Genomic DNA, 27,656 nt, shown 5'->3' with positions numbered 1-27,656 from the left:
GGAGTCCGAATGCCTGCCTCAGACACGATTCCTCTCAGGAGCATATGGCTCCCCCGGGCAGAACAGCACCGACACCTGACTGTCCCAGGGCACGCTTTCTGGAGCCCAGAGACTCAATCCACCTGAACACGGAAGCGGGGCATAGATATGAGCCCCTGGGGGGCACTGACAAAAACATAAGGCAAAACGACAGGTGTATAGTGTACTTCTGTGTAACCGAACCAAATCGTTCTCTGGGATACGAAAGCGTTTGGTTTTATCTCCATCGTCAGTCCACACGGAAAATAGCCGATAAATTCCACCATACTTTCTCTTGGCAAGCAGCCCGAGCAAAGAGGAGATTGTTCTGGAATGCTACTTACTGATTTATTGTCATCAAAAGCATGTTCTTCCATCTCTTCCTCTAGGCGATCGGCTGCCTTTCTCACATCTTCAAGAATTTCATCAAGCATGGATAAACTTTTGTTTTGATGTTGCATATTTTTGAGGGCTTCAACTTGGTGTTTTTCTGCTGCCAGAAGTTCCACATATTCTGTCTCTTCCTGTTTATTGGTGAGAAATGAAGTGTGGGGTTTATTAAGAAATAGGCCACACCAGGACTTCATTTAGGTGCCTGGCCTGGCCAGACCATGCGAGCCAACATGCTCTCGCTGTCAAATACATTTATAAACGTGTAATGCTAGCTCCAGTCAAGGAGAGAAGGTCAGGTGTCCTGTATCACCCAAACATGATGGAGCTTAGCAAAATGTTTAGGGAAACCTATTTGTACGCACGCATCATCAAACATAATTTACTACTGTTGATAAATTCTGAAGGTCAACTATTCATACACAATCCTCACTGAACAGATTTTATTCCAGACATCATGCCTACTGTGTATGGAGGTCCAGCTGTACTCTAAAAACACCTGTGATACTTGATTCTTGAGCTAAAAATTTCTAAGTAGGATACACACAAATTCCAAGTTACAGAGGAAAAACTATTCCAGAAGAATCTGACAGCATTACTTGGAAAACTGATGGATGGTGTCAATAATACCACTGCGTTTTATACCATCATATTTAAACTCAAGCTATCAATCAAATCAACATCCTTATTATTAAAGTATATGTTCATACTTTAAAGGGGTGGGGCATAGCTAGAACAGAGAAGCAGCAAGGCAGTCCCAAGGAGAAGTGTAGCTGTTTGACAGACCTCTCTCTAGGCAACACCACCCAACCAACCCCTCTCTCATAGCTGAAGAACCTCCCAGAACCTGGCCTGAGATGTGAGGCAAAAACTGCACGTAGAAAGCATACATATTTGGATCAACATCACTCAATGCATGTTAGTTCTCTATTTTATCATAAAACTACCTCAAATCAATACCACTATTCTTTAAAACGAAGGAGTTTAGGGACGCCTAGGGGGCTCAGTCAGTTAAGCATCTGACTTTGGCTCAGGTCATGATCTCGTGGTTCGTGAGTTAGAGCCCCGTGTCGGGCTCTGGGCTGACAGCTCGGAGCCTGGAGCCTGCTTCAGATTCTGTCTCCCTCTCTCTCTGCCCTCCCCTGCTTGTGTTCTGTCTCTGTCTCTAAAAATAAACATTAAAAAATATATATATAAATAATATCACATCTGGTATAGTAATAGTTTTATCTCATTTTAAAAGTGTATTTCATCACGATCCTTATTTCAAAAGTATATATTAAAACTAATTTTAGTATTTTTGTTTTCAGTAGATGGGCATTAAAGACAGCCAACCTTCACACCAAAAGGCATTCTTGTCAGAAATTCAAAATGTTGACTGCAGTTACAAGTATATTTACCACATACTTCATACACATCAGCTTACTGGGATAACTTGAGTAACTAGTATAATTACCTTGTGATCTCAACACAGAAAAGCACTGGCACTCCCAGAAGTGGTGAAATGCAACTGTGCTAAGATACGGTGCACAAGGAGGGGAAATCCACGTGTGCACTACTGAGAATGGATGCCCCTGCCAGACTACACCTGCTGAAGCATCAGCACCAGCTGCCTTCTCCCTTGACCTCTACTTGACCTGCTCCTTGGCTCAGGGTGGGAGGGGACTGACCTTAATCGCAGCCTCTCTCAGGGCCTCCAGGCGCTGCCTGCTGCTCTCCTTCATGTTCACAACATCTCTGTAATCTCCTTGCAGGGCTCTCTGCAGTCCATAGATGGCCTGGAACACTGAATTTTCACTTTCATTCAGCTCTTTTTGGAAAATTTCAAACGTATGCACCTGAAACAGCTTCTCTTCATCTGACAGGCTAACGTCTTTTTCTACTGCTCTGATTGCACTTTTCAGTTTGTTAAGAACCACAGTCTTTTGGCGAAGAAGCCCGGAGAGCTTCCTGCAACCATCGAGGACCCACTGCTTCCTCTGAGTGATGGCCGCCCCCTTCCCTCGGTGCAATTTGATGGCATGTTTTGCCACCTCTTCATGTTCCGCAGCATCTGCCATCAAGCGAAGCAGTGGAAGCAACACCCAGAAGTAATTTCTTCCCAGCACCTTCATGATCCAGTTTTAGAGGGCAGGCAGGGCAAAGCCGTCCTAAGGTTCCTGCTCAGCTGAGCTTGCATTTTAGACACACATCTTCAGCTGAAAAAGAGATTTATTGCTACATATAGTTGAACAATGATTCGTTACTATTGAGATCAGAGTTAAAGTATTAAATAATTACATCCAAAAAACTATCACTTTTTTGAAGATGTTATTTTTCCTAGATAAACATTAATACTTGAACTATTCATTACACCTGGATTAAAACCGGATACTAAATGTTAAAGTATAAAGCCTGGTAAAGACTTGAGACTAAAGGTTACATTGAAATTAAAGGCAATTTTTTTAAAGAAAACTCAGCTTCATGTATCTATTAAATCTATCATGTGCCAAAGACAAAAGCCAATTCTACTTAAGGAGATCCATGTATTGGGGCACCTGGGTGGCTAGTCGGTTAAGCAACCAACTCTTGCATTCAGCTCAGGTCATGATCCCAGAGTCAAGAGATCGAGCCCTGCAATGGGCTCCATGCTGAGTGTGGAGCCTGCTTAAGACTCTCTCTCTCTCTGCTCCTCTCCCCTGCTCATGCTCTCTCTCTTAACAACAACAACAACAACAACAACAACAACAACAAAAAAAAAAAAAAAAGAGGATCCAAGTATTTAAGGCCAGAAAACACCATCAACTCCCCTATCACAGATCAGTGAACCGCCTGGAGGAAACACGCTCCACGTCATTTCTGAAATAAAACTGTCTGAGCTGCTACTAGCTTACTGTACTATTTTCTTTCCCAAATCGTTTGGAATTCTGCCAAATTTCCAAAGTCACAGTTTAATGCTAACAAGATGTCAAACACAGAAAAAGAAAATCACAAAACACAACCATGTCTGGATCACTAGGGTTTTACTAAATGTTCAAACACTTTCTATCTCCCAAATTCAGCCTCCTTCTCTTCCTCTCTTCAGGAAGAGCCCAAGCATCTGTATGACTACCCCAGCAAGTGAACCACACACAGGACCCTGGCCGTGATGAGGTGAAGGCTTTGGTGCAGGCAGCAGGGGGTGCTGCGGCTGCGGTGCCCAGATCACACTCGAAGGACAGGACTGCATCTTCCAGTGGACAGAGTCATCAAGGAGCAGGTACAAGCTGCTACAGGTGTTAGCAAGGTCACAACGAAGCAATGACTCCAAAGGTAGGAAATACAGAGCAAAGAAGGAAGAGGTAATAAAACACAAGACAGGCAAAAGAGACACACCCTAAAAACACCACTGAACCTGGCAACTAGATCTCTGGGCACCAGTAGTTACGTCAAAAAAGAAAAAACACGGGGTGGCTCAGTCAGTTAAGCATCTGACACTTGATTTCAGCTCAGGTCATTGTCTCACGGTCCATGGGTTTGAGCCCCTGAGCTGGGCTCTGCGCTGACAGTGCTGAGCCTGCTTGGGATTCTCTCCACCCCTCCCCCACATGCTCTCCTGTGTGCTCTCTTTCTCCAAAATAAACATTTAAGAGAAAAAAAAAAAACAAAACAAAAACCAAACCTACCATTTACACAAGACTTACAGTTTAAAGAAAACAAAATATCAGGGGTGCCTGGATGGCTCAGTCAGTTGAGCGTCCAACTTGGGCTCAGGTCACGATCTCAGTTTGTGGGTTCAAGTCCCGTGTCGGGCTCTTTGCTGACAGCTCAGAGCCTGGGGTCTGCTTCGGATTCTGTGTCTCCCTCTCCTTCTGCCCCTTCCCTGCTTGTGCTCTCTCTCTTTCTCTCAGACATAAACATTAAAAAAATTAAAGAAAACAAAATATTAATATAAACTAATCATTAAAGTGTTTACTAAAACAAGTATCTATACCTCAGTTTTACTAGTAATCTCAATTCTAACAAGTTTATTCTGGTTTCCTAGGCAAAGCAGATCAGATGCAGAAAAAATGAGAGTGTGGCTTACCTAGGCAGAAAATTCCAAACCAAAAACGACAGCCAATAGAAAGTGGAGATAAAACAGAGCTTCTGAAAAACCAGCACAAGAACCTGACAAAGACTAGCAGCCCAGGGAGTCTGGTGAGGACTGAACCACACCTTTCCGTAGACACCAAAAATACCACTATTGGAGGACAGCAGGGAAATCTGCCCATCAAAAGTCACCAAGAAAAAACTACATTCTACCTCAATATTCTGGTTATAAAGTCAGGAAACTGTTCAACTTCAATACATTTTTCGATACATCAGTTTGTAACGTCACAGAGAATTTATTTACCTACAATGTTTCACTTTTTCCCCTAACTTGTTAGGATAAGTGACAATGTGCTGTCTAAATTACCCAACTTTATATTACAATTTTTTTTAATGTTTATTTAGAGCGTTGAGAGTGCACGCACGCATGCGCATGAGGTGGGGGGGGAGGGGCAGAGAGAGAGGGAGGGAGACAATCCCAAGCAGGGTCCTCCCGGTCAGTGCAAAGGCGGGGACTTGATACCACAAATCTCAAGGTCATGACCTGAGCCGAAATCAAGAGTCTGATGGATGCTCCGCCCAAGTGCCCCTTTGTTACAGCTTTAATACAACTTAAGTAAGCGTTACCACCTTAAAAATAAATAAATGATTACCTAATCTCAGTAGTGCCTAGCAAGATAGTTAATCTGTTATTTTAATAACTCATTTCACTGCTGAACTTCTATTGTTCCAGGGGAGAGAAAGAATTCAATGTTAATAAATACATGCTTTTTTAGTATTTTCAGAACCCAGACAGACATTTCTGATGCTTTGCTAATGTTTCCCATTTTCCCTAAAAGATCTCAAAAAATGATTCTTTTATGGATTTCAAACTTCAGACAAATAACCTGCCACACAGTCTGTGTGTGAACAACAAACACTCCTTCATTCATTTCTGGTTCCTTCCTCAAACAAATTCTTGAAATTAAATAGTTATAACTCTACCCTATGACACATAAAGGACCATTAATTTTTACGAGAAATTATTGAGAACTTTAATTGTGGTCATACTAATATTTCCACTCAAATAAGCTCAAGTCATGGACATGTGGACATGACACTGAAATTATTTACAGACTCTGAAAACATCAATCACTTTTTCATAAATTCATTTCATCTTACCTTTAAACTTGGCTACCAAATTCTGTGAACTACTAAATTATAGCATGTTTTTTCTTGAGTAAATAATAAACTTTTTTAGCTCTAGTGCTATTTTGTTATTATTGTTTTTAATTATAAAAATGACACCTTTGATTTATTATATTTTTACAACAAATTCCTAGAATTTCTATACCTTGAGTCACTGATACAACCTGGGTGGACCTCAAGGCTGCAAGGAGGGCTGATCCCACATACCCTACAATTCCACGTACAGCACTGTTCAGGGACTAACTGTAGAGATGGAGTGGCTGTCAGGGAAGAGGGAGGAGGGACCCTGTGGGATAGAAATGGTCTGTGTCTTGATGGCGCTGGCGGCCACAGGAATCAACACGTGACAGAAATGGCAGATCGTAAAACATGCCATGTGAGTAAGGTGAGTGGGTCAAATAGATGCAATCTTCTGCTTAGACTCTATTTTTAATCAGGAGCTACCACTGGGGAAATCTGGGTGAAGGATCTATAGGATTTCTCTGTATTATTTCTTTTAACGGCATATGAATCTATAAGCATCTCAAAATACAGTTTTAAAAATTCAACACAAATGCTTACTGTTTTCCACTAACCTGACACTTCTTCTATTTAAACTAGGAAATGCCCTCAACCAGAGCCGAAGGTCTTCAAGATGTCTCTGCTACATGAAAACCCAATGTCACTTTTCATTTAGAGCAACGACAAAATCAGTACTTGGAATACAACTAGTCCTCAAAGTTTCTACTTACACATATTTCAACATTACTTAAAATATGTCATGGGGCACCTGGGTGGCTCAGTCAGTTGAATGTCCGACTTTGGCTCAGGCCATGATCTCCGGGTTCGTGAGTGTGAGCCCCATATCAGGCTCTGTGCTGACAGCCCAGAGCCCGCTTCAGGTCCTCTGTCTCCTTCTCTCTCTGCCCCTCTGCCCCTGCAACAATGAACACTTACACAAAAAAATAAAATATATCTCCACAGCTTTGCCCAATTTTTTTTTCTCTCTTTTTTTTTTAGAGAGAACGTGAACAGGGACAGCAGAGGGAGAGAGAATCTTAAGCAGGTTTCATGCCCAGTGCCCAACACAAGGGCTCAATTCACGAACTGAGCCAAAATCAAGAGTCGGAAGCTTAATCAACTGAGCCACCCAGGCGCTCCAAAAAATTTCCAATGCTTTTAGCTCGTCATATTATATAGAAATCACATACTCTTACTCTATTAAAAGTGCTTAGTAATTCATAAGTGTCACATGTCATTTAGTGGATAAAAACTCACGAGCAAAGCACAATAACACAGTCTAAGACTGGCCTTTCTCAGAGCTAAGGCACCCAAGTAAAGCTCTCTCCCACAGGCCTCTATCTCTGAGTGCTATGAGCACCGCAGGGTATGCAAAGGGACTGTCTCCTTAGACATCTGCTATTAGGACCCACAGAACCCTAGAGCACTGGGGTCGCTGAAGTCCCTGCAGGCAGCTCAGCAGAGGGGAGGAAAAGCAGAGGGAGGGGCGACTCCTCTACTTTGTCCAATTTTCTACAATGGCCACAACTTGAAAATCTCCTGGCTCTGCCTCCCAGCCTTCTCCTCACATGCAGCCATGGGGTCCCCCATGCCCTCTCTTCCTCTGGAACTTCCAGACCCAGTGTCTCCAATTTTCTCAATCAAACTGCTGAGGAAGAATCAAGTTTATTCAACCCACCAGGACAGCAGCCACTGTCTGTGGGGCAGAGGCCAGCCCAGCCAGGCTCCAACCCAACTCTTTGGAAGAACCCCCACCCCCATGCACTCAGTGAACCGGGGCCCTCCGTATGCGGTACTGACCTGGTACCCAATGCAGTGCCTGGCGCTGTGTGCGGAAGATTCCGAGCAAGCAGCAGGGGTGTGGCAGGAGCAACGTTAACCAGCCCAAACTGGTTATTTACCTTGTTCTGAAAAAGAAAAATATAAGGGTGAGTTGTAGGAAATGGCATCAAGTTAGAATTTCTTTGTGATACCAGCAACACTTCCAGATTCAGTACAACACAGGAAATGAACAGGAAACAAAAGAGGTGCTCGTGGAAAGGTCTTAGGAAGCAAACTCCCCAATGGAAATAACCTACTTCAATCTAATTTGTGAAAAATTTAACTTAAAACTCGTATTTTATTTTTTTAATAACGTCTTAATTTTTTAATTTACATCCAAGTTGTTAGCATACAGTGCAATAATGATTTCAGGAGTAGATTCCTTAATGCCCCTTACCCATTTAGCTCATACCCCCTCCCACAATCCCTCCAGCAACCCTCTGTTTGTTCTCTATATTTAAGAGTCTCTTATGTTTTGTCCCCGTTTTCATATTTTTTTCCTTCCCTTCCCTTATGTTCATCTTTTTTGTATCTTTTAAAAAAGTTTTTTTTAATGTTTATTCATTTTTTGAGAGAGACAGAGCGTGAGTGGGGGAGGGGCAGAGACAGAGAGAGACAGAATCTGAAGCAGGCTCCAGGCTCTGAACTGACAGCACAGAGCCCGACGTGGGGCTCGAACTCATGAACCGTGAGATCATGACCTGAGCTGAAGTTGGATGCTTAACCTAGTGAGCCACCCAGGCGCCCCATTTACTTTTTTATTTAAAAATATTTTTAATGTTTATTGTTGATAAAGAGAGAGACAGAGAGAGAGGGAAGGGCAGAGATATGGAGGGACAGAGAATCCCAAGCAGGCTCCACATTGTCAGCACAGAGCACGATGCGGGGCTCGAACCCACGAACAGTGAGATCGTGACCTGAGCCGAAGTCGAACGCCCGACCAACTGAGCCACCCAGGCGCCCCTTCATCTTTTTTGTATCTTAAGGCCCTCGTATGAGTGAAGTCATATAATATTTGTCTTTCTCTGACTCATTTCGCTTAACATAATACTCTCTAGTTCTATCCACATCCTTGCAGATGGCAAGATTTCATTCTTTTTGATTGCCGAGTAATACTCCATTATATATGGATACCACATCTTCTATATCCATTCATCCATCGATGGACATTTGGGCTCTTTCCATACTCTATTGTTAATAGCGCTGCTATAGACATTGGAGTGCATATGCCCCTTCAAAACAGCACTCCTGTATCCCCTGGGTAAATTCCTAGTAGTGCAATTGCTGGGTCATAGGATAGTTCTATTTTTATTTTTTTGAGGAACCTCCATCCTGTTTTCCAGAGTGCCTGCACCAGCTTGCATTGCCACCAACAATGCAAAAGAGATCCTCTTTCTCCGCATTCTTGCCAACATCTGTTGTTGCCTGAGTTGTTACTGTTAGCCATTCTGACAGGTGTGAGGTGGTATCTCATGGTGGTTTTGATTTGTATTTCCCCGATGATGAGTGATGTTGAGCATCTTTTCACGTGTCAGTTGGCCATCAGGATGTCTTCTTTGGAAAAGTGTTTATTCATGTCTTTTGCCCATTTCTTCACTGGATTATTTATATTTTTCGGGGGGGTGTTGAGTTTGGTAAGTTCTTTATAAATTTTGGAACTAACCCTTTATCTGCTTTTTCATTTGCAAATATCTTCTCCCATTCTGTCGGTTGCCTTTTAGTTTTGCTGATTGTTTCCTTCGCTGTGCAGAAGCTTTTTATTTTGATGAGGTCTCAATAGTTCGTTTTTGCTTTTCTTTCTCTTGCTTGTAGAGAGATGTATTGAATAAGAAGTTGCTGCAGCCAAGATTAAAGAGGTTTTTGCCTGCTTTCTCCTGGAGGATTTTGATGGTTTCCTGTCTTACACTGAGGTCTTTCATCCATTTTGAGTTTATTTTTGTGTCTGGTGTAAGAAAGTGGTCCAGGTTCATTCTTCTGCATGTCGCTGTCCACTTTTCCCAGCACCACTTGGTGAAGAGACTGTCTTTAATCTATTGGATATTCTTTCCTGCTTTGTCAAAGATTAGTTGGCCATTGTTTGTGGGTCCATTTCTGGGTTCTCTATTCTGTTCCATTGATCTGAGTGTCTGTTCTTGTGCCAGTACCATACTGTCTTGATGATTAGAGCTTTGTAGTATAGCTTGAAGTCTGGGATTGTGATGCCTCCTGCTTTGGTTTTCTTTTTCAAGATTGCTTTGGCCCTTCGGGGTCTTTTCTGGTTCCATACAAATTTTAGGATGGTTTGTTTTAGCTCTGTGAAGAATGCTGGAGTTATTTTGACAGGGACCACAAAAACCGTATTTTAAACGTGAACAAATTGAATGATAAAAGCATAATTCTTAAAAGATAAAATACTTACAATCTTATAAATACAACTTCCAGATTCATATCTAATTAGGAAAAGAATTAGAGAATAAGTTACAAAAGGGAGAGAGGAAGGAAAAAGAAAAATTTTTACAGATATTAAGAAGCTTTAAAGTACTTGATGTTAACTGAACTACAAAACCATTATTCCATTAAGTAATCCAACCACTGATGTACTACATTTTAAAAAGTTGGTATTAAAAGAAAAAAACTGGAACCAGTAAGACACTCTGATCCAAAGAATGACCAGAAAAACGTTTAAACAGGAAAAAGCAGAACTACCTTATAGCTAGGTAATTATGTAAACTAACAAATGTGATCAAAGCCTAACCGTGTTCCCAAAAAGTGTTCAACCATTACTTATGTTTACTCAGGTGCTACCAAGCAAGATCCAAAAAGGACCCAGAGGCAGAGCCTGAAAAGGTCAGAGATCAGCTACCTGCGCTCGCTCTTTCTCTGGAACCAGGAAGGCAGGCCCAGGCTAAAAGGGGACCAGTGAAAGAGACCACTGGCTGGCACCCTCACACCACTGGGGATGGCACCTCCCAGCTTATGTTGCTGGGAAGGTGAGCTGGCCTCTGAAATCCAGCCCTCAGCGGGTCTCCCCTCCCTCTGCCAGGAGGTGGAGGCCTGGCGGGGAGGCACAGCGGTGGCAGGCCGCGTTGGATCTTCCGTGTGCCTCCCGTTAACTAGAGTAGCCACCACACCGGTGAGAACTGTAGAGCCTCTGCTTGGGGAACCTATGAACCGACATGCCAACCGTTTACTTTGGCAGCTTCCCCAGTTTTACCCATAAACTTTAAGTCGTGGCGGTGCAAGAGGCCGGACACCCCACCACTGTCCCGCTCACAGCCCTCCAGAACCACTGCCAGGACCCCTGTCTTTAGAAGCAGTCTTCCTCCACGCTCCACGCAGGAGTAGAAATGGAGAGCGGGACTCGAACCGAGAGGCTCGGTCTGCGTGAAGCCTCGGAAAGGAAGGAAGGGAGACCCCGAAGGCAGCCCCCGCCACGAGAGAGGAGAAACGGGTGAGGAAGTCCGGGAGAGGGGATACCCTCGGGAAGGGAGGAGAAAGGGACCGGGGAGGGAGAACCCCGGTGGGAGACCCCGGCGCCGGAGACCGAGGAGGGAGACCCGGGAAGGGGAGGCCGGGGGCGGGTGGGTACCCCGGGTGCGAGATCCGGGGAGGAAGACCCCGGGGACAGAGACCGAGGAGGAGGAGGAGACCAGGAAAGGGGACCCCCGGAAGGGGAGACCCCCCGGAAGGAGCCTTGAGGCCCGGCGCCTTTCGCCCGAACCTCGAGCAGCGCTCACCTGGACGAGGCCCGACAGCGGTGCGTCTGGTTCTCCGGCGCTGCGAGCCAAGGAGCGGACAGGGACGCACCTTACCCGCATCCCTCTCCAGGCGGCAGGCCCGCCCCCAGGGCGGGAACCGGGAGGGGACGGGGACGAAGACGCGGTCGGGCGCGGGGAGGGTCTTGGCTGTCCGTCGCCCTCTCAGGAGGGCCGCCGCGGCGGACGCTGCCCACACCGAAACGCGTCCCCCTGAAAGGGGCGGAGCCTAGGTCCCGTCGGCCCCCGGTGGCGCAGTGCGCATCGGGATTTGTAGGACGGGGCAGACCCCGGTCCCGTCGGCCCCCTGGCGGCGCAGTGCGCGTCGGGATTTGTAGGACGGGGCCGGCCTGGGCGCCGTCGGACCCCGGGCGGCGCAGTGCCGGGCCGGAGGCGGGAGCGATGCCCGCGAGTCACATTGTCGCCGGGCGGCGCTGTGCACGCAGCAGTGAGGAGGGAGCGAGGGAGGTGGGGTCCCATGGGCCCCCGGGCGACGCGGTGCACGCTGGGGAGGGGCGGGGCCTGAGGGGTGTCGTGGGCCTCTGGGTGGCCCTGTGCACGCCGGGTGATGGAGTTCCCCTGGCGAGACCTGCCTCTGTGCCCCTGCGCCCCTTCCCCGGCAGGTGTCCCGGGAGCGAACGCCGAGGACGAGAAAAGCGCGGCCGAGCCGGGGGCCCCTGCGCAGACGACCGGAGCCGGCGAGAAGCTGGGGAGCGCCGGGGAGAATGGTAGGTGGCCTGCGGTGTCGCCTGCCGCCGAGTCCATTCTGCGTACCTGGGGGCCGGGGAGCGCTGGGAGGCGGGGGTAGGGGGGCGTTGGGCGCAAAGGTCACGGGGGCGGCGGGGTCTCCGCCGGGCCTCCGGCCCTGGGGGCCCTGCAGGGAGGCACGCAGGTGGGAACCTGACGGGTGTCTGACGAAATGGAGGCACCGAGCGAACAGCGGAGTGAACCGTGCCTCCGCGGAAACACGAGCAGCCGGTGAACGAGGAGCGAAGGACGTTTTGGGCAAACTAGCAACTTGTCGATGAAGCGGGGAAGGTAGCGCTTTTGAGCATGAGCACGAATCCGTTGTGGCTAGCAGGTGGAATTGAGAGTCAAGGAGGGGAACACTGCACAAGCAGCCTTGTATTCCGTGCTGAGGACTGTAGGGTTTATCCAGGAGCGGATGGGAGCCATAAAAAGTTTTTGAGAAGGCGAGGTGTGTGTGATGTGACCACGTTTGTGTTTTGTCAAGAGGAGAGGAGGATTTGGATTAGAGCGGTCAGGGCTGCAGGGGAGACCAATTAGGAAGCTGTTGTAATAATCTAGGTGGGAAGAGGTGAGGACTTGCATTAAAGATTTTCTGTCGGAATGAGAAGGATGAGAGGAGGCAGAGGGAGGACCTTCACTGAACTATTCAGACGCGGCTCGGGTACCTGAGCAGGTGGTGATATCATTGACCAAAACTAGGAACTGTAGAAGGAAGAGCAGGTTCGCGTGGGAAAACAACGCAGTAGGGATGAGAGGAGAGAGGAATCTCCTGACTGGTCGGACATACGGATGCGCAGCTCAGAAGAGGGGCTTCGGGAAGCACACGCCTGTTTTGAAATGTAGTGGAAACCATGGTAGCCGGTGGGTTTCATCGTTTATTCAATAAATTCAGAGGTTTCTCTGTGCAAGGAAGGTAGTGTACACGGTGCTGGGGGTTGATGGTGAGCAGAAACGTGTGGGTTTGGTGTTCACGGAGCCGATGTCCTAGCAGTGAGACAGGCACGACCGTTTTATTACAGTAGGGATAAGGACTGGGGAGAGTCACAGGTTCTGGGAACGTATGGGTTGGGTAAGTGGCGCTGGATGCTGGGGCAGTGATGGCAAAGCCACAGTAACGGGAACTGATGCTGTGTGGGCTGAATTCTCCAGACCGAGTGAGGTGGGGAGGGCAGCCAGACAGCTGCGGTCCCCTGGGCAGCAGGAACAAGCTCGGTGATAAGTCCCCAGAATCTGCAGATGCGGCTGCCTACGGAAAGTGCAGAGTCGGGGGAACGTGGCCTGTGGGAGGCTGCTGAGGGAACTGGAGTCAGGTTGTGCAGGGTCTTCTGGGGCTCAGGAAGAACATGCTCGCTTTTGTCCTCATGGTAGTGGGAGGCTGGTGAGCACGTTTCCAACAGGAGAGAGATGGTTTGGGAGGAGTGTGTAGGGCAAAGAGCAGAGGCTTGAGGGCAGAACTCGGGGGTTGAAAGGAGCAAAGACGGAGACCGAGAAGGGCTGCCCAGAGAGACAAGAAGACTGAGAGAGTTGGCTTGGAAACCAAGAGGGAGCTCGGTGGGCAGTGCGGCCAAAAGTTTCTGGATGACCCTGGTGGCTCAGCGTGCTGCCCAGGCAGGATGCACCCACCACAGGAGGGGAGGGAAGGGGAAGGGCTCGGTGCTTAACCAGCGGAAGAGGACCTCGTGGTTAGTGCACAGGGGGGAGGTCCGAGAGTGGATTTTAACCTCACCCCTGGCCTGCTGGATACCAAAGCGGAAAACTGGAGCAAGTTTATGTATTTGACCCATGTGGTTGTGCTGACCACCCCTTGGAATTTGGCCCTGAGGATTGTGTCGTGTTAAGTCTCTACCGAAGGCATTGCAAGAACTTTTTTTCATTTTATATATGGGCAGTCTTGGTGCCCAAATTATGTAAGTGATTTTTTTCAAGGTCACAGTTAAAATGTTTTAGACTTTATCTGTAGTTTAGAGACTTTATTTGATTTTCTACTGGATTGTCCATACTTTCATTTCAAGAATTTTGTGTGTTTTGGGGCACCTGGGGGCTCAATCGGTTAAGCATCTGACTCTTGATCTCAGCTCAGGTCATGATCTCATGGTTCATGAGTTCGAGCCCCATGTTGGGCTCTGTACAGACAGCGCAGAGCCTACTTGGGATTCTGTCTCGCCCTCTCTTTGCCCCTCCCACACTTGCACACGTGTGTGCACTCTCTCAAAATAAATAAACTTAAAAAAAGAAGTTTGTGTATTTTAACAAAGTATGACAATTGAACTTACACCTCCCCCCTGCCACACACACTTAATTTAATTTCTTTGCTGTAGTAAAGCCTCAATGAGGGCCACCAGAGCATGAAGGACAGGCCCTGCCAATTTATAGGCCTTTATTAATTTTACATGGATTTAGTCTGTTTTAATGGATCCAGAGTTTGCTTCTTTCCCCTGTAATTTTTCAGTTTATGAGGCTTTTTTTTTCTAGAAAGCTTTATTCCTTTTTCTACAGATTCCAACTTAAGTCTCTTCGTTCTTTTTGGACATGAAGCATGCATAGTTTTTATACTTACTGATTATTGTTTTAATCACCATTCTTTTATGGAGAAACGTGTAAGGGGTCACATCAACTTGTTGCATATTTGCTGACAGTCCTCTTCCGTTTCTTTCCGGCCACAGACTTAGGGGTTAAGCTTAGACCTGAGGCTGCTGTTGCTCATTCAAAACCAACATGCTATGGGGCGCCTGGGTGGCTCAGTTGGTTGAGCATCTGACTTCGGCTCAGGTCATGATCTTGCGGTTCGTGAGTTCGAGCCCCATGTCGGGCTCTGTGCTGACATCTCGGAACCTGGAGCCTGCTTCAGATTCTGTGTCTCCCTCTCTCTCTGTCTCTCCTTCCCATGCTCATGCTCTCTGTTTCTCAATAATAAATAAATATTAAAAAAAAAAAAACCAACACCTTAGTACCACTCTGAGACTCAGCGTTGTGGGATCTGACCTTTAAGGCACCTGGAGTAGATTGAGGAGGGATCTGTTTGTTTCTCTATCTGCTGGTCTCCCTGCTTGGTAACTGACATAGGAACAATTCAAGTCACTTTGCCTGGCTTGGGTCCATATACTCCTGTACCTCTTTTTCTAGAGTTTTCAGAGAGTATTTTCCTTTACGCTGTTGATATAACTCTTTTGTCATATGTTAGGAGAAGCTTTAAGACGTGATTATCAAGAAAATACCTCAAGATCAGACATCACATCTTCCAGACGTCTGACAACATTTACTTGGCACGGATCTGTCAACATATAATGCTAGTTAACTAATTCAATTACCCTACAGTACATTACTGTGTTGAATAATCTTGGAGGTTCTAAGAGTACTATGTTAAAATTTTGTTTTGAAGTAAAATCCACCTAAGATTAGCTATTTTCAAATGTACAATTCAGTGGCATTGAGTAGAATCAGTGTTGTGCTGTCTCTACGTGCATCTAGTTCCAAAACACATCATCACCCTCAAAGAAAACCCTGTGCCATTGAATAGTCAGTCTCCACTCACCCCAGTCCCTGGGAACCACCTGTCTGCTTTCTATGGATTTGCCCATCTGGATATTTCATATAAGTGAAATCACACAACATACAACATGTGGCCTTTCGTGTCTGACTTATTTTACTTGGTGTGATGTTTCCGAGGTTCATCCCTGTCGTAGCATGGTCAGAGTTCGTTGTATGTTATTTTATTTTATTTTATAACCATGACAGAATTTTAAAATGTTGCACTGGTGGCGATTTACATGATACAGATGTCACGAGCATTGCTAGTGATGCGCCAGGTGAGGGACAGACATCTGTCTCCAGTTTAGTTTCTGAGGGAGCCCTTGGCTTTGTCCACCCTCCCCTGGGGAGCTCATCACCTTCAAAAAAGATGCTTTACCTTTTGTCAGCTCACTGTCAAAGCATATGGGGGCTGCCCTAATTTAGCTAAATTTTATCTTAACCAGAAGATATAACCCCAGGCTCTTTGTCTAGTTTTTTAAGTGGCTCAATTTCAGGAAATAGTATACAGGGTATACATTCTGTATATTCCCCTAGAGTCTAGATTGGGACTGGAAGCCACAGCCCACAGGCACATTGCCTGTGTGTCAGTAAAGTTTTATTGGTGCAGAGCATGTCCATCATCCACACTGTAGAGCTGAGTAGCTGCCACAGACACCAGTGGCCCCTGATGTCGCTCCCTGGGCCTTGTAACCTGAGTTTCACCTTCCCTTACCCTCTGAGGAACTAATGGGCTCCAATGATGTGTGAAAACCCCAAAATTTTATGCAAAACCACATGCTTTACTGGAGAGACAATCTGTGATTTTCACCAGATTCCAGAAGGGACCCGAGACCCCAAATCATCAACAGTCATTGTTCTAAGTAGCCAAAAGGCCAGTGCCCCATGTTACACTAGATCAGCAGTTCTCAGACTTAATTAGTTCTAGTCCCCTATGCGCTTTAAAAAATTGGGGCGCCTGGGTGGTTCAGTCTGTTGAGTGTCCGACTTTGGCTCAGGTCATGATGGTTCATGAGTTTGAACCCCACATCAGCAAGTCATGTGGCCTCTGCTTCACCCCAGTGAGAGTGAGAGAAGCAGATAATGACTTGGGGTTGTTGCGAAGATAGTTTTGTTCTTGGTGGAACCCTTGTGTAGTCTCGGGAGCCTGGGGTGCCCAGACTGTACCTGGAGAGCCGTGTGTTTGATCCGTCATTCTGCTGAACTGCACTCTGCTGTTTTGGCTTCAGCACGCTGTGAGGGAGGCCGGAGGAAGCTAAGCAGCTCTGGCCACCGTGCTGTTTACCCTTGGCGTTGGGGGGAGGAGTCGGTCTGGGACAGAGGACACACGCTGCAGTTACCCTTTTGTGAGCCGTACAGAGGCTGCTCTTTCGCGGTTCCGTGCCAGGAGGAGCCAGGCCACTGCTGGGCCACTGGTAGGTTTTTAAATCTTACGAAAACAGATTTCCTAACTAATCCTGTTTTCTTTTGTGGTTTGGCGGCCGGGAGGCTGAGCCGAATTTCAGCCCGCTTCCAGCTCTTGTGTCTGGTGCGCATGTCTGAATCTCGTCCCTGACTCTCCTTTTTTCCTCCTCAGTTTCCCTGGCTCCATGTTGTATTCCACTACAGGTTTCTGGAAGGTAGAACTTATTCTGTGTGTTTTTATAAACCATCTCATCCTTTTTAGCACAAGATCAAGAATCCCTCCTTTTACGTGAAACTTCCCCTTCTGTTATTTTGTAAAGCATTTGTGTAAAGCATTAGCATCCAGTAGATTGTAGAGTCTGTGTTGATTTACAGAAAGTGGTGATTCACTGAAGGTGGTGATTCACTTTCATTTCTGGTGCCGTCTTCATCAGGTTACCTTAGATAAGTAGAAATTTAGCCGTCCCCTGCCTGGAAGCGCTAGAATGCTATTTTGTTTCCTTACATACTATATATAGCATGGTTACTGACCGGTTTGCTATTTTCTGCCTGCCCCAGCCTCTGCCCTGTGTTCCCATTTTAATTTCTGGCTCAGGTACACAGATCTGTTTTGATTCATTTAGTCATAATGGGCTTTTTGTGGCTGCTTTTGGAACTTTAGTAAGTTATGCTTAACACTATTCTTAGTTACCTGTATATGTTTTCATCAGTGTGACTCTGCTGATTTTAAACTGGGAAAAATCTAAATGATGTTTCCAAACTGTACAGCCCTCATTAGATCCTGAACTTAACTGGGGCTAAAGAGGACACCCCCTGCCACAGGCCATGGTGATGTGGTCATGCCTGGGGTCAGACACCCAGCCTCACTGCATCAGAGAGCTACAGTGTGTAAAAGAGGGATTTTCCTGAGACTAGGCCGGGGGGGGGGGGGGGGGGAACGGGGAGGGGAATAAAGGGTTTTATGCAAGTTGAAGTGGTTAGAGATTACAGTGTATTTTGTGTAAAAGCTTGATTCTCACAGTCGTTGGCATGTTTATCACCAGATAGATGCCGTCATCCCGGTTTTCAGAGGACGGGGCGGTCTTCCTGACTACGGAGCCATGTGATGCTGTGGCCCGGGGCCCCGCGGAGAAGGGGAGCCAGCGAGGAAACACGAGGTCCGGTGCAAATACCGGCAGTGGCGGTGGGAAACTGAAGCGGAGCCGCGTCCCAGCCGCCTGGCCTTCCTCGTGCTCTCACGTCCCAGAGCGTACACGTAAGCCGTCTCTGAGGGACAAGGTCCTGAGCCTGTGGCATTTTGTCAGGCTGGCCAGAGTGGTGCCATGTGCTGCGGAGCACAGGCCAGGTAGACACCAGAGGTGACCACGCCGACTCCCCGCGCGCCGTCGCTCCTGCCGCGGGCCCCATGAGAAGCGCAGTGGACAGGAGGAAGCTGGAGCAGCTGTACGACAGGTACAGAGGTAAGAGCGACAAGCATAGAGGTAAGAGCGGCCGCGGGCAGCCCGCCTCTGTCTCTGGGGCGCCCGGGACCCTTCTGCCTCCTGAGCTGCTGATGCTGAGCCGCAGAGGCCCCTGCGCTTCCGGGGAACCTCACCCGGTAGCCGACCCGGGCCGGGGTGGGGGGTGGCCGGCCAGACTGTGACCCCGGTTTTCCCCCAGCGCTGCTGGGTAAGCTGGCACCCTGGTGGCAAGAGGGCTGTTGAAGAACAGGACCAGCTCCTAGAAGAAAGTCGGATCTGTGGGTACACGTCCTCTTGTGCTCGCACAGCGTGGCTGTGCGGTGGCCCCGGAGCCACCTGGCCGTTGGGGCGGCTTCAGGGGCCACTCCTGGCGAAGAGACTTTTGTGTTACAGGTTGGGGATGGTGGTTTGTTAGGAACACCAGCGCTTAGAGCGGCACTCTCCCTGTGCGGATTCGGTCACGCTGCCCAAGTCTGGTGACAGGTCTGTACACATCCAGACGGCTCAGATTTCAGCAGCCTTTCAGATTTCATATCGGGTGTCAGGTCTGTGCTGTCATCACAGAGGCAGCCACTAGTCAAGAGTTGACTTACTTTTCCTTTCTAGCAGTTTCTAAGGCTAATCTTGTATTTCCAAAACCTAAAAAAAAAATAATAATAATAATACACAAAACACTCATTTAACCAAGTATTAACCTAAACAGAATAACTCGCTTGGCTTTAAATTCTTGTTGACATATTATTTTCATGTTTCACTTTTGAAAATACCGTATGTGTATTTTAATCTATTTAGATCTGAAAACAGATTTAAAACTGCATTTTTTTTTAATCATGGCACAGAAACATACTCTGTAGTAGAAAAACCAGGTTTGTATTTGGAAAACAAACAGTGGTTTTGAAAGTGAAAAGTCATCATTTTGAATAAGCTGTAATGCGCTCCAAGTTACTCTGGCTGAGGTTGTCATGGGGCCTGTCTCGGAGGTCACACACCGTGCAGGTGGCTGGAGGTGTTCAGACATGTCCAGCCACCTGTGAGAGAGTTCCTCCCTGTGAGGGTCGTTCTGTAGTGGAGACCTAACCCTCACATCCTTTACTCGTGCAGTTCTGGGCCTTTCAAGTAGATATGTTGTGGGATCCCTGTGGGCTCTGCAGAGACGTGCTGTTCCAAGGCCCTGACAGACACAACCTTGTTAGGACTAATGTATACATATGAGTGAGTCCTTGCAGAGTGACTTTAAAATAGTCAGTGTTCTTGTAGGTGAGGGCAGTGCAGGCCCACTGTGCTCTCACCCTGGGGATCTGTATAGCACTGGGAGCATTGACAAGAGGGGGGTGAGAACCAGGAGCCCTCGGGACAGCTGCTCCCTCATTAATATGGGAGAGCAGGCCCGGGAGGAAGCCTGGGCCTCTGCTTGTTTGATTACGGCATTCGTTTTATTTTATGTACTTGTTTTCTTTTCTTTTTTTAAATTTTCATTTCGTTTCAATAACAAGATGTCTATGAAAATATAGTATATAGTACTGAAGTGACCAAAGTTGGATTTTGTGTCATGGAAGAATTTTATCACGCTTAATCTTCATTGGAGCAAAGAGGCTACAAATTTTCTAGTTGTGCCTTCTAAACCAACAGAATTAACACACACGTTGTGATGGCATCTTACTATACACGCACTTTGTTGGAAATTACTAGACCTGGTTTGGTGAGGTCTTACTGAGATTTTTCTAGTAGATTTTATTAGATTTCCTGATGAAGAAATGCTGAGTTCCTTAATTTAATTTCTAAACCAGAAATAGGGACAGAGGGAAGCCTGAATTTCTAAGCTGTTAAATGTGAATGCATAAACTAAATGATTTTGAAAACTAAATACTGTATAGTAGCATTAAAATTATAGCAAACAAAATCACCTTAAAAAAAAACATGAGTTTCTCTATTGCTTTGGCAGGATTGAGATAAAAATATGTAATATTTAAAAAAAAATTTTTTGGGGCGCCTGGGAGGCGCAGTCGGTTAAGCGTCCGACTTCAGCCAGGTCACGATCTCGCGGTCTGTGAGTTCGAGCCCCGCGTCAGGCTCTGGGCTGATGGCTCGGAGCCTGGAGCCTGTTTCCCATTCTGTGTCTCCCTCTGTCTCTGCCCCTCCCCCGTTCATGCTCTGTCTCTCTCTGTCCCAAAAATAAATAAAAAACGTTGAAAAAATAAAAAAATAAATAAAATTAAAAAAAAATTTTTTAGAGAGAGAGCACGAACAGGGGAGAGGGACAGGGGAAGAGAGAAAGAGAGAAAGAGAGAAAGAGAGAGAGAATCTTAAGCAGGCCCCGTGCTCAGTGCAGAGCCAGATGTGAGGCTCAATCCCATGACCCTGGGATTGTAGCAGGGGTCTCGCAGAGTCATGACACCAAGGCTTTTCTTTCCAGGAAGCAACTTTATTCCTGCCGGGACCGCTCAGTTGGGCTTATACCCATGTAGCCTTTTATGCATTTTCTACTTCCTTGTCTCCCAAATACGGGTAACGTATAGACATACAGTCTGATTGGGTGCTCTCATGTTACAGGGTCGTTAGGGATGTCACGTATGCACATGGCCAGGTTGCCTTCCCTTATCTTGAGGGTTTTTTTCTCACCACATTTCTTAGGGAGGGGACCTTACCACAGGATCATGACCTGAACTGAAATCAAGAGTCGGATACTCAACTGACTGAGCCACCCAGGCTCCCCCAAAACTCATAATATTGTAAACGCTTTGCCAATGCAGTATTTTTTTTAATTAAAGAATATTTATCTATTTTTAATGTTTATTTATTTTTGGGAGAGAGAGCGGGGAAGGGTCACAGAGGGAGAGTGGGAGAGAGGATCTGAAGCAGGCTCTGTGCTGACAGCAGCGAGCCCGATGGGTGCGGGGTCTGAACTCACAAACCATGAGATCATGACCCGAGCCGAAGTCAGACTCTCAACCAACTGAGCCATCCAGGAGCCCCAAGATTTTTTTTTTTTTTTTTAAGTAATCTCCATACCCAACATGGGAGTGAAACTCACGACCCTGAGATCAGAGAGTCACATGCTTCCCCCTACTGAGCCAGCCAGCCAGGCGACCCACAATGCAGTATTTCTGTGTAGCAGTTTGTCTTTGGGCAAACTAGAATTGTGTAAACTTTGAGTTTTTATTTTCTTTATGGAAATTAAATTTTTTCTTAACGATGACATCTTCTCAAAGAGGTTGCAATGGTCTTTTTTTTCTTCTCCTAAACTCCAGTACCTAGATTTTTTAAATAGGGATTTTTTTTTTCTGGATAAATTACCATTTGTTGCTATTTCGTATACAGTAGAAAATTGTGGTCTATTGATTGATGTATTTGAAACATGCTTGGTAGAACCATCTCATAGAGCTATAATGCTTACCACCTATTTTTGTTATTTTTCAAAATAGCAGAACTTCTCTCTCTCTCTCTTGATTTTAACTGTAGACCCACAAGATGAAAATAAAATTGGAATTGACGGGATTCAACAGTTTTGTGATGACTTAAGCCTGGATCCTGCCAGCGTCAGCGTTTTGGTCATTGCGTGGAAATTCAGGGCAGCGACGCAATGTGAATTTACCAAAAAGGAATTTGTAGATGGCATGACAGAGCTCGGGTAAGTAAGTTGGTCTCAGTTTAAATTTTTGCAAAAAGGAAGCTGCCTTCAACATTAGTTATTTTTCAACAGCTTGTAAACATTAGTTTCAAATTCATTTACGTTCTGTGTGTATCTTACACATTTCTTGTACCTCTACTCTATTAAGCCTTTAGTTTCCTTTAAATTCAAATAAAGTTTCATTTAATATTTTTGTTCAGATTAATCCCTTTTGTAACTTACTTTTTTCTTTTTAATTTTTATCCTACCAGTTTTGAATTGACAGTAACTATCAGGGTGTTTTTTTTGTTTGTTTTCAGCCATTGAATTTATTTCGTAATATTGTATACTAATTGTATAATTTATTGTGTTTCTATAGTAAATATCAATAAATTATTATTTTGTTTTTTGCTTATAACACTTCTCTGTTCTACCTCCAGGGTTAGGATAAAGGCTTCATTAATAACAAGATGGTTCTCACTTATCAGATAAGTCAGACAATTAAATGAAAGCACATAACATAAATATCTTTTAATCATTAGGCTTATTGAGCTATTTCATGGGTTGGTATGAAGGCTAACACGCTTGACTTGCTGATACTGTGACATTGTAGTGTTGACAACTTAAGCTGGCTTATTTTTAGTTGCTGAAGGAGCTTGACAGCCCAAGGTGAATATGTTCAGAAGGCGCATACTTCCCGCATCCCTGGGGAAAAATAGAGCATTTGTTCATAAGGTGCATACTTACAGCTATCCCCGGGGCCCCAGGGAAAATGGAACATTTGTGTTTTCCACTAAGCTGATGAATCTGTTACATTTATCAGCCTGGTCTGTTTCGATGATAAACTCTACAGGACTTACCCTATTGCTGGCGGTTGTGTAAAAGCCAGCAGAAGACATCACTGGGACAGTGGTTGTGATAGCATATCACTCCATGTTCTGTGCACTCAAGAAAATGGAAAAGCCACACTAAAGAAGCATTCTCTTGCCGCTGTACTACACTCATCCATCTGCTAGAACCTCCCCCAAATAGGATACTTTGGAAATAAGTGCTTCTTACAGAAACACTTGCTAGCATTTCTTAGGCATTATCTAGATATGTGTTAGATGAACTTTTAAAATTCCTGTTTGTTATCCTAATACGTGCTATATCTTAAAGAACCTATTTTAAAGATTTTGAGTGTGAATCTTCCCAAAGTGTTAGATGAGTTCATGCCTCCTTATGCGGTGGATACAGGTGACTTGAGGTTATAAGTCAGTGCTGGCCAATGGTGCCACTCGTCACATCTCACAGAGTGGTTACAAGGGAAAGTACTCAGTAAGCATTCAAGTGCTGTCTACAAGATGGAAGTATTAGTGATGTGACAGCCACCTGTACTGCAGAGATAACCTCAGTGCTTTTAGGGATGTAAAAGGCTGTTGTAGTCTGAGCAGCACTAAGCTTTAAAAAGCACTTTGGGTTTGGGTTTTTGATCCGCTCTATTACTGTTTTTCACACTTTTTCCTGGCTATTAACTCTCCCGGTGGCTGGAACACTTGGCCTCTAGCTGTTAACCCTACAGCCTTTCATCGGGGGCTGGAGGCTTGGTAAATGAGCTTTGTGAACGTCATGAAATCCCTTGACATCTTTGTCAAAACAAGAAATTGGCCATACTGTGGATCTATTTCTGGACTCGCTGTCATATTTTGTGGGTCTGTTTATCCTTAACCTTGAAGCACATAGTGTTCATTATTGTGGCATTAGGTAAGTCTTGAAAGGAACTAGTAAAGTCTTCTTATTTTTCATCTGCCTCAAGATTGTTGGTCAATTTTTATTACATCAACAGGGAAAGAAGAGTGTTCCATGACTGATGCTGAAATAGCCAGGTCAGCCTGAGACCACGTCTCCTTGGGGCCCGCATCAGGCCTCAGGCCGTGTCTTGAGGTGGGCGGGGGTTTACATGCCCATGCAGGAAACTTAGAATTGTGAATTCTAGACAAATCACGGGAGAAGCTCTTTGTTAAGACCCAGATTAAGGGACATTGTCTTAGAGAAGATGTGAAAAGCACTAGCCATCAAAGCAAAAAAACTGATAAGTTGGACTTCGTCACAGGTAAGAGCTGTGCTTAATGAAAGATAGTGTTAAAAAGACAAAACGGTGGGAGAAATACTTGCTTTCTTTGTGTATGTTACAGTCGTGATAAAAATGGTAGAGGACGTGACTTATGTGTGATTCCTAAATAATGGAGCAAGAAGAAAGTAATAAATTCAATCCAAAAGAATGTGGGGAAAAAAGAACACAAGGAAAATTACTTAATGTAGGACAAATAGCGAGCGCGTGATAAAATGGAGGATTGAAAGCAAAATGTGTCGGCATTTCCATAATTAATTTAGTGTAAGTGAACTAAGTATTGGGTGGGTTGTAGAACATCAATTCAACCACTGTGTACACTGTTTACAATAGGTATGATTAAAACATAAGGGCACAGAACAATTTGAGGGGTGGAGGTTGATGTAATTTGCAAACATTAACCAAAACAAGTTGGTGTGGATATGTTAATGTTAAAATAAGCTTTAAGGCAAAGAATAATTCTAGAGATAATGAAGGACATTTCATAATGAGGAAGGGTTTATTTCACATGGAAGGCAATAGATTATTTAAAGCAAAAATAAGCACTAAAAAGAGAAATCTATCAATCTGCAATCACAATGGGGAATTCTCACACACATCTTACCAGATGAAAAGAGCAGATGAAAAATCAGTAAGGAAATAGGACATTTGGGCAACACAACAAGTGACCTGATGGACATATTTAGAATATACCCTTTGATGTTGAAGAATATGTACTCTTTTTAGAAGACAAGTAGACCATTTGTAAGTGTTGACCACAAACTGAGGCATAAAAGAAGTTGCAACAGATTTCAAAGGATTGAAGTGATAGAGTGTATTTTTAGGCCATAACACAATTAAGGTAGAAATATAACAAAAGGATAACTCAGTCAGTTGAAATACATGTGGATATAGCTTTTGGATTAGAAAGAAGTTACAATGGAAATTAGAAAGTATTTTGAATGATGAAAACACTACATATGAAAACTTGCAGGATTCAGCTTCTTAAATGCATATTTTGGAAAGAAGAGTTAAAAATCAGTAAGCAAAGTATCTATCTTAAAAAGCAGGAAAAGAAGGAAACTAAACTCAAAGAATGTAGAGAGAAGGAATTACTTTTTTAAACAGGCAGTGATTTCAGGAAATAGAAAAGAAGTTGTCAATAGAAAGAATCAAGCCAGAAGCTTGCTGTTTGAAAAGACTTATAAAAGTAGTGAGGAACAAATAAACAATATGGCATGAAAAGAGAGACATCACTATAGACCCTACAGATGTTAAAGGTGAAGAGTGTATTATGAACAACACTATGCTAGTAAACGTGAAAACCTGGATGCCAAAGAAAAATTATCTTAAAAATGTGACTTACTGAAATGGACATATAAATAGTTCCATAATTCTTTTAAAGAATGTGAACTCATAATTTTAAATCTTCTCAAAGAGAAAAAACTCTTGGCCTCGATTGGTGCACATCTTACAAAATATTTAATAAAGAGAACAGTGCCAACTCTACACAGCCTCTTTAGAGAATTGTACAGGAAGAAACTCTTTCCAATTTGTTTTGAAGCCAGCACAACCTGGATAGCAAAGGATATTTTAGTGCTGCCGAAGCAAGCACAAAAGGGTATTTTGAGAATGAAAGATTATTGTCCACTCTCAGTCATAGGAATCAAAAGATGCATAACACGCAAAAATCTTAGACAAATTATTAATAAACTAAATCCAGCCCCCAAAACAAATCAACCAAAAAACCAGGATTATTTATCATGACAAAGTTTGTTATAGTCTGGGATTGTGAGATTTGTTTAACATTACAAAGCCAATGTAATTTATCACAACAACAGAAAAGGGGGGATTATCTCAGTGCATAAAATAACTTTGATAAGGGGCACCTATGTGGCTCAGTCCGTTAAATGTCCAAGTCTTGATTTCAGCCCAGGTAATGATCTCACAGTTGGGAGATTGAGCCCCACGTCAGGCTCCACACTGAGCATGGAACCTGCTTGGGATTCCCTCTCCCTCTCTGCCCCTTTCCAGCTTGTGCATACACTTTCTTTCAAAATAAATGAATAAGCATTTTAAAAAATAATTTTAAAGAATGGGTTTGATAAAATTCAATTTCATTCAGGGGCACCTGGGTGGCTCAGTTGGTTAAGTGTCCGACTCTTGATTTAGGCTCAGGTCCCAATCTCACAGTTTGTGAGTTTGACCCCTGTGTCAGGCTCTGTGCTGATAGTGTGGAGCGTGCCTGGGATTCTCTGTCTCCCTCTCACTCTGCCTTGTTTGCGCTCTCTCTCTGGCTCACACTCTCTCTCAAAGTAAATAAGCATTTAAAAAAAAAATCAATTCTGGGTGGCTTGGGAGGCTCAGTTAGTTAAGCATCCAACTTCAGCTCAGGTCATGATCTCACAATTCATGAGTTCAAGCCCCACATAGGGCTCTGTGCTGACAGCTCAGAGCCTGGAACCTGCTTCAGATTCTGTCTGTCTGTGTCTCTGTCTCTCAAAAGTAAACGTTAAAAAAAAATCAATTCTGTTCATAATGTTTTGAAAAAGAACTTACAGCAAACCAAGAATAGAAGGGACAGTACTTAATCTGACCCCCCCCCCCCCCCCCCCGTTCTGCCAAATCCTAGAGGAAATCTTATACTTAACTGGAACATGAATGCCTACTTTTATTAAGCATTGAACAGGTGGTAGCTAGTCTGATCCACAGGTGAAATATTAGAGTCAATAAGTGAGTTTAGCCAGACTGTAGGACCCAAGATCAACAAACAAAAATCAATGTTATTTTAGAATACTGAATGCAACAATTCAACAAAACAAAGTGAATTTTTAAAATATATGTCATTTTCAATAGTATTAGTAATAAAAAACACCTAGGATAAATCTAATTAAAGATGTGTGCTACCTCCACAGAGAAAATAACTTAAGAAGAGACAAGAAGCCTGAGTAGAGACATAAACCTCATTATAGGTTGGAACAGTCAGTATTTTGTCCCTAAATTTACGTATTTAATGTGATCTCAATCAAAACCACAGTAAGTAGTAGTTTTTATATATGTGTAGTTTGACAAATGGACTTAAAATTTATATGAAAATGCACAGTCAAGAACAGCCAAAAGTTCTTAAAAAACAAAAGGGGAAGATCTGTTCTCTCATATATTAGGATTTTTCAAGCTACAGTAATTAAGACTACTTGGCACTACTACTGAGATCAGTAGACCAGTGGAACAGAATGGGAGCCAAGAAACAAACCCATGTGTTAAGGTACATTTGATTTATGGCAAAGGCAGCCTTCAGAGACGTGAAGAAAGGACATCTTTTCAGTAAATGGTTCTGGGAGAATTGGCACATGGAGAAGAACTTACCTTAACCCTTACCTCACAACGTACATAAAAAATCAGTTCCAAGTGGATCGTAGATGTCAGTGTGAAAGGCTAAAGGCAAAAGCCAGACGCCTCTAGAAAAATCATGTAGGAGAATATCTTTATGACCATGCAGTGGGGGAAGTTTGAACACATTAAAAAAAAAAAAAAAAAAAACCACAAACCTGTGGCACCTGGGTGACTCAGTCAGGCCTCTGACTTTGGCTTAGGTCATGATCTCATGGTTCCTGAGT

The 27,656-nt window shown here is 44.6% G+C and overlaps 2 protein-coding genes across 6 annotated transcripts in view; one reads left to right on the top strand and one right to left on the bottom strand.

Moving 5' to 3' along the window:
• The window catches only part of TMCO3 (transmembrane and coiled-coil domains 3), a 49,863-nt gene extending 38,421 nt beyond the window's left edge, over positions 1-11,442 (bottom strand). For 2 of the 3 annotated variants that reach the window (XM_049647273.1, XM_049647274.1), the window contains exons 1-4: positions 11,184-11,441; positions 7,447-7,553; positions 2,079-2,606; positions 363-542 (exon numbers count right to left, since the gene is read on the bottom strand). In XM_049647273.1, the coding sequence (XP_049503230.1) occupies positions 363-542; positions 2,079-2,522 (624 nt within the window). In that variant the 5' untranslated portion in view covers positions 2,523-2,606; positions 7,447-7,553; positions 11,184-11,441. Of the gene's footprint in view, positions 1-362; positions 543-2,078; positions 2,607-7,446; positions 7,554-11,183 lie in introns of all 3 variants that reach the window. The other variant, XM_049647275.1, reaches the window with a different exon arrangement.
• A 281-nt stretch (positions 11,443-11,723) lies between these two features.
• Positions 11,724-27,656, top strand: part of DCUN1D2 (defective in cullin neddylation 1 domain containing 2) — a 31,430-nt gene continuing 15,497 nt past the window's right edge. The window contains exons 1-3 of one of the 3 annotated variants that reach the window (XM_049647269.1): positions 11,724-11,929; positions 17,927-18,343; positions 21,803-21,971. In XM_049647269.1, the coding sequence (XP_049503226.1) occupies positions 18,289-18,343; positions 21,803-21,971 (224 nt within the window). In that variant the 5' untranslated portion in view covers positions 11,724-11,929; positions 17,927-18,288. Of the gene's footprint in view, positions 11,930-16,795; positions 16,895-17,926; positions 18,344-21,802; positions 21,972-27,656 lie in introns of those variants that run through there. The other 2 variants (XM_049647272.1, XM_049647270.1) reach the window with 2 other exon arrangements.

This window comes from Panthera uncia, assembly GCF_023721935.1.
Source record: "Panthera uncia isolate 11264 chromosome A1 unlocalized genomic scaffold, Puncia_PCG_1.0 HiC_scaffold_16, whole genome shotgun sequence".
NCBI classification, from domain to species: domain Eukaryota; kingdom Metazoa; phylum Chordata; class Mammalia; order Carnivora; family Felidae; genus Panthera; species Panthera uncia.
This window is presented reverse-complemented; position numbering and strand designations above follow the sequence as displayed.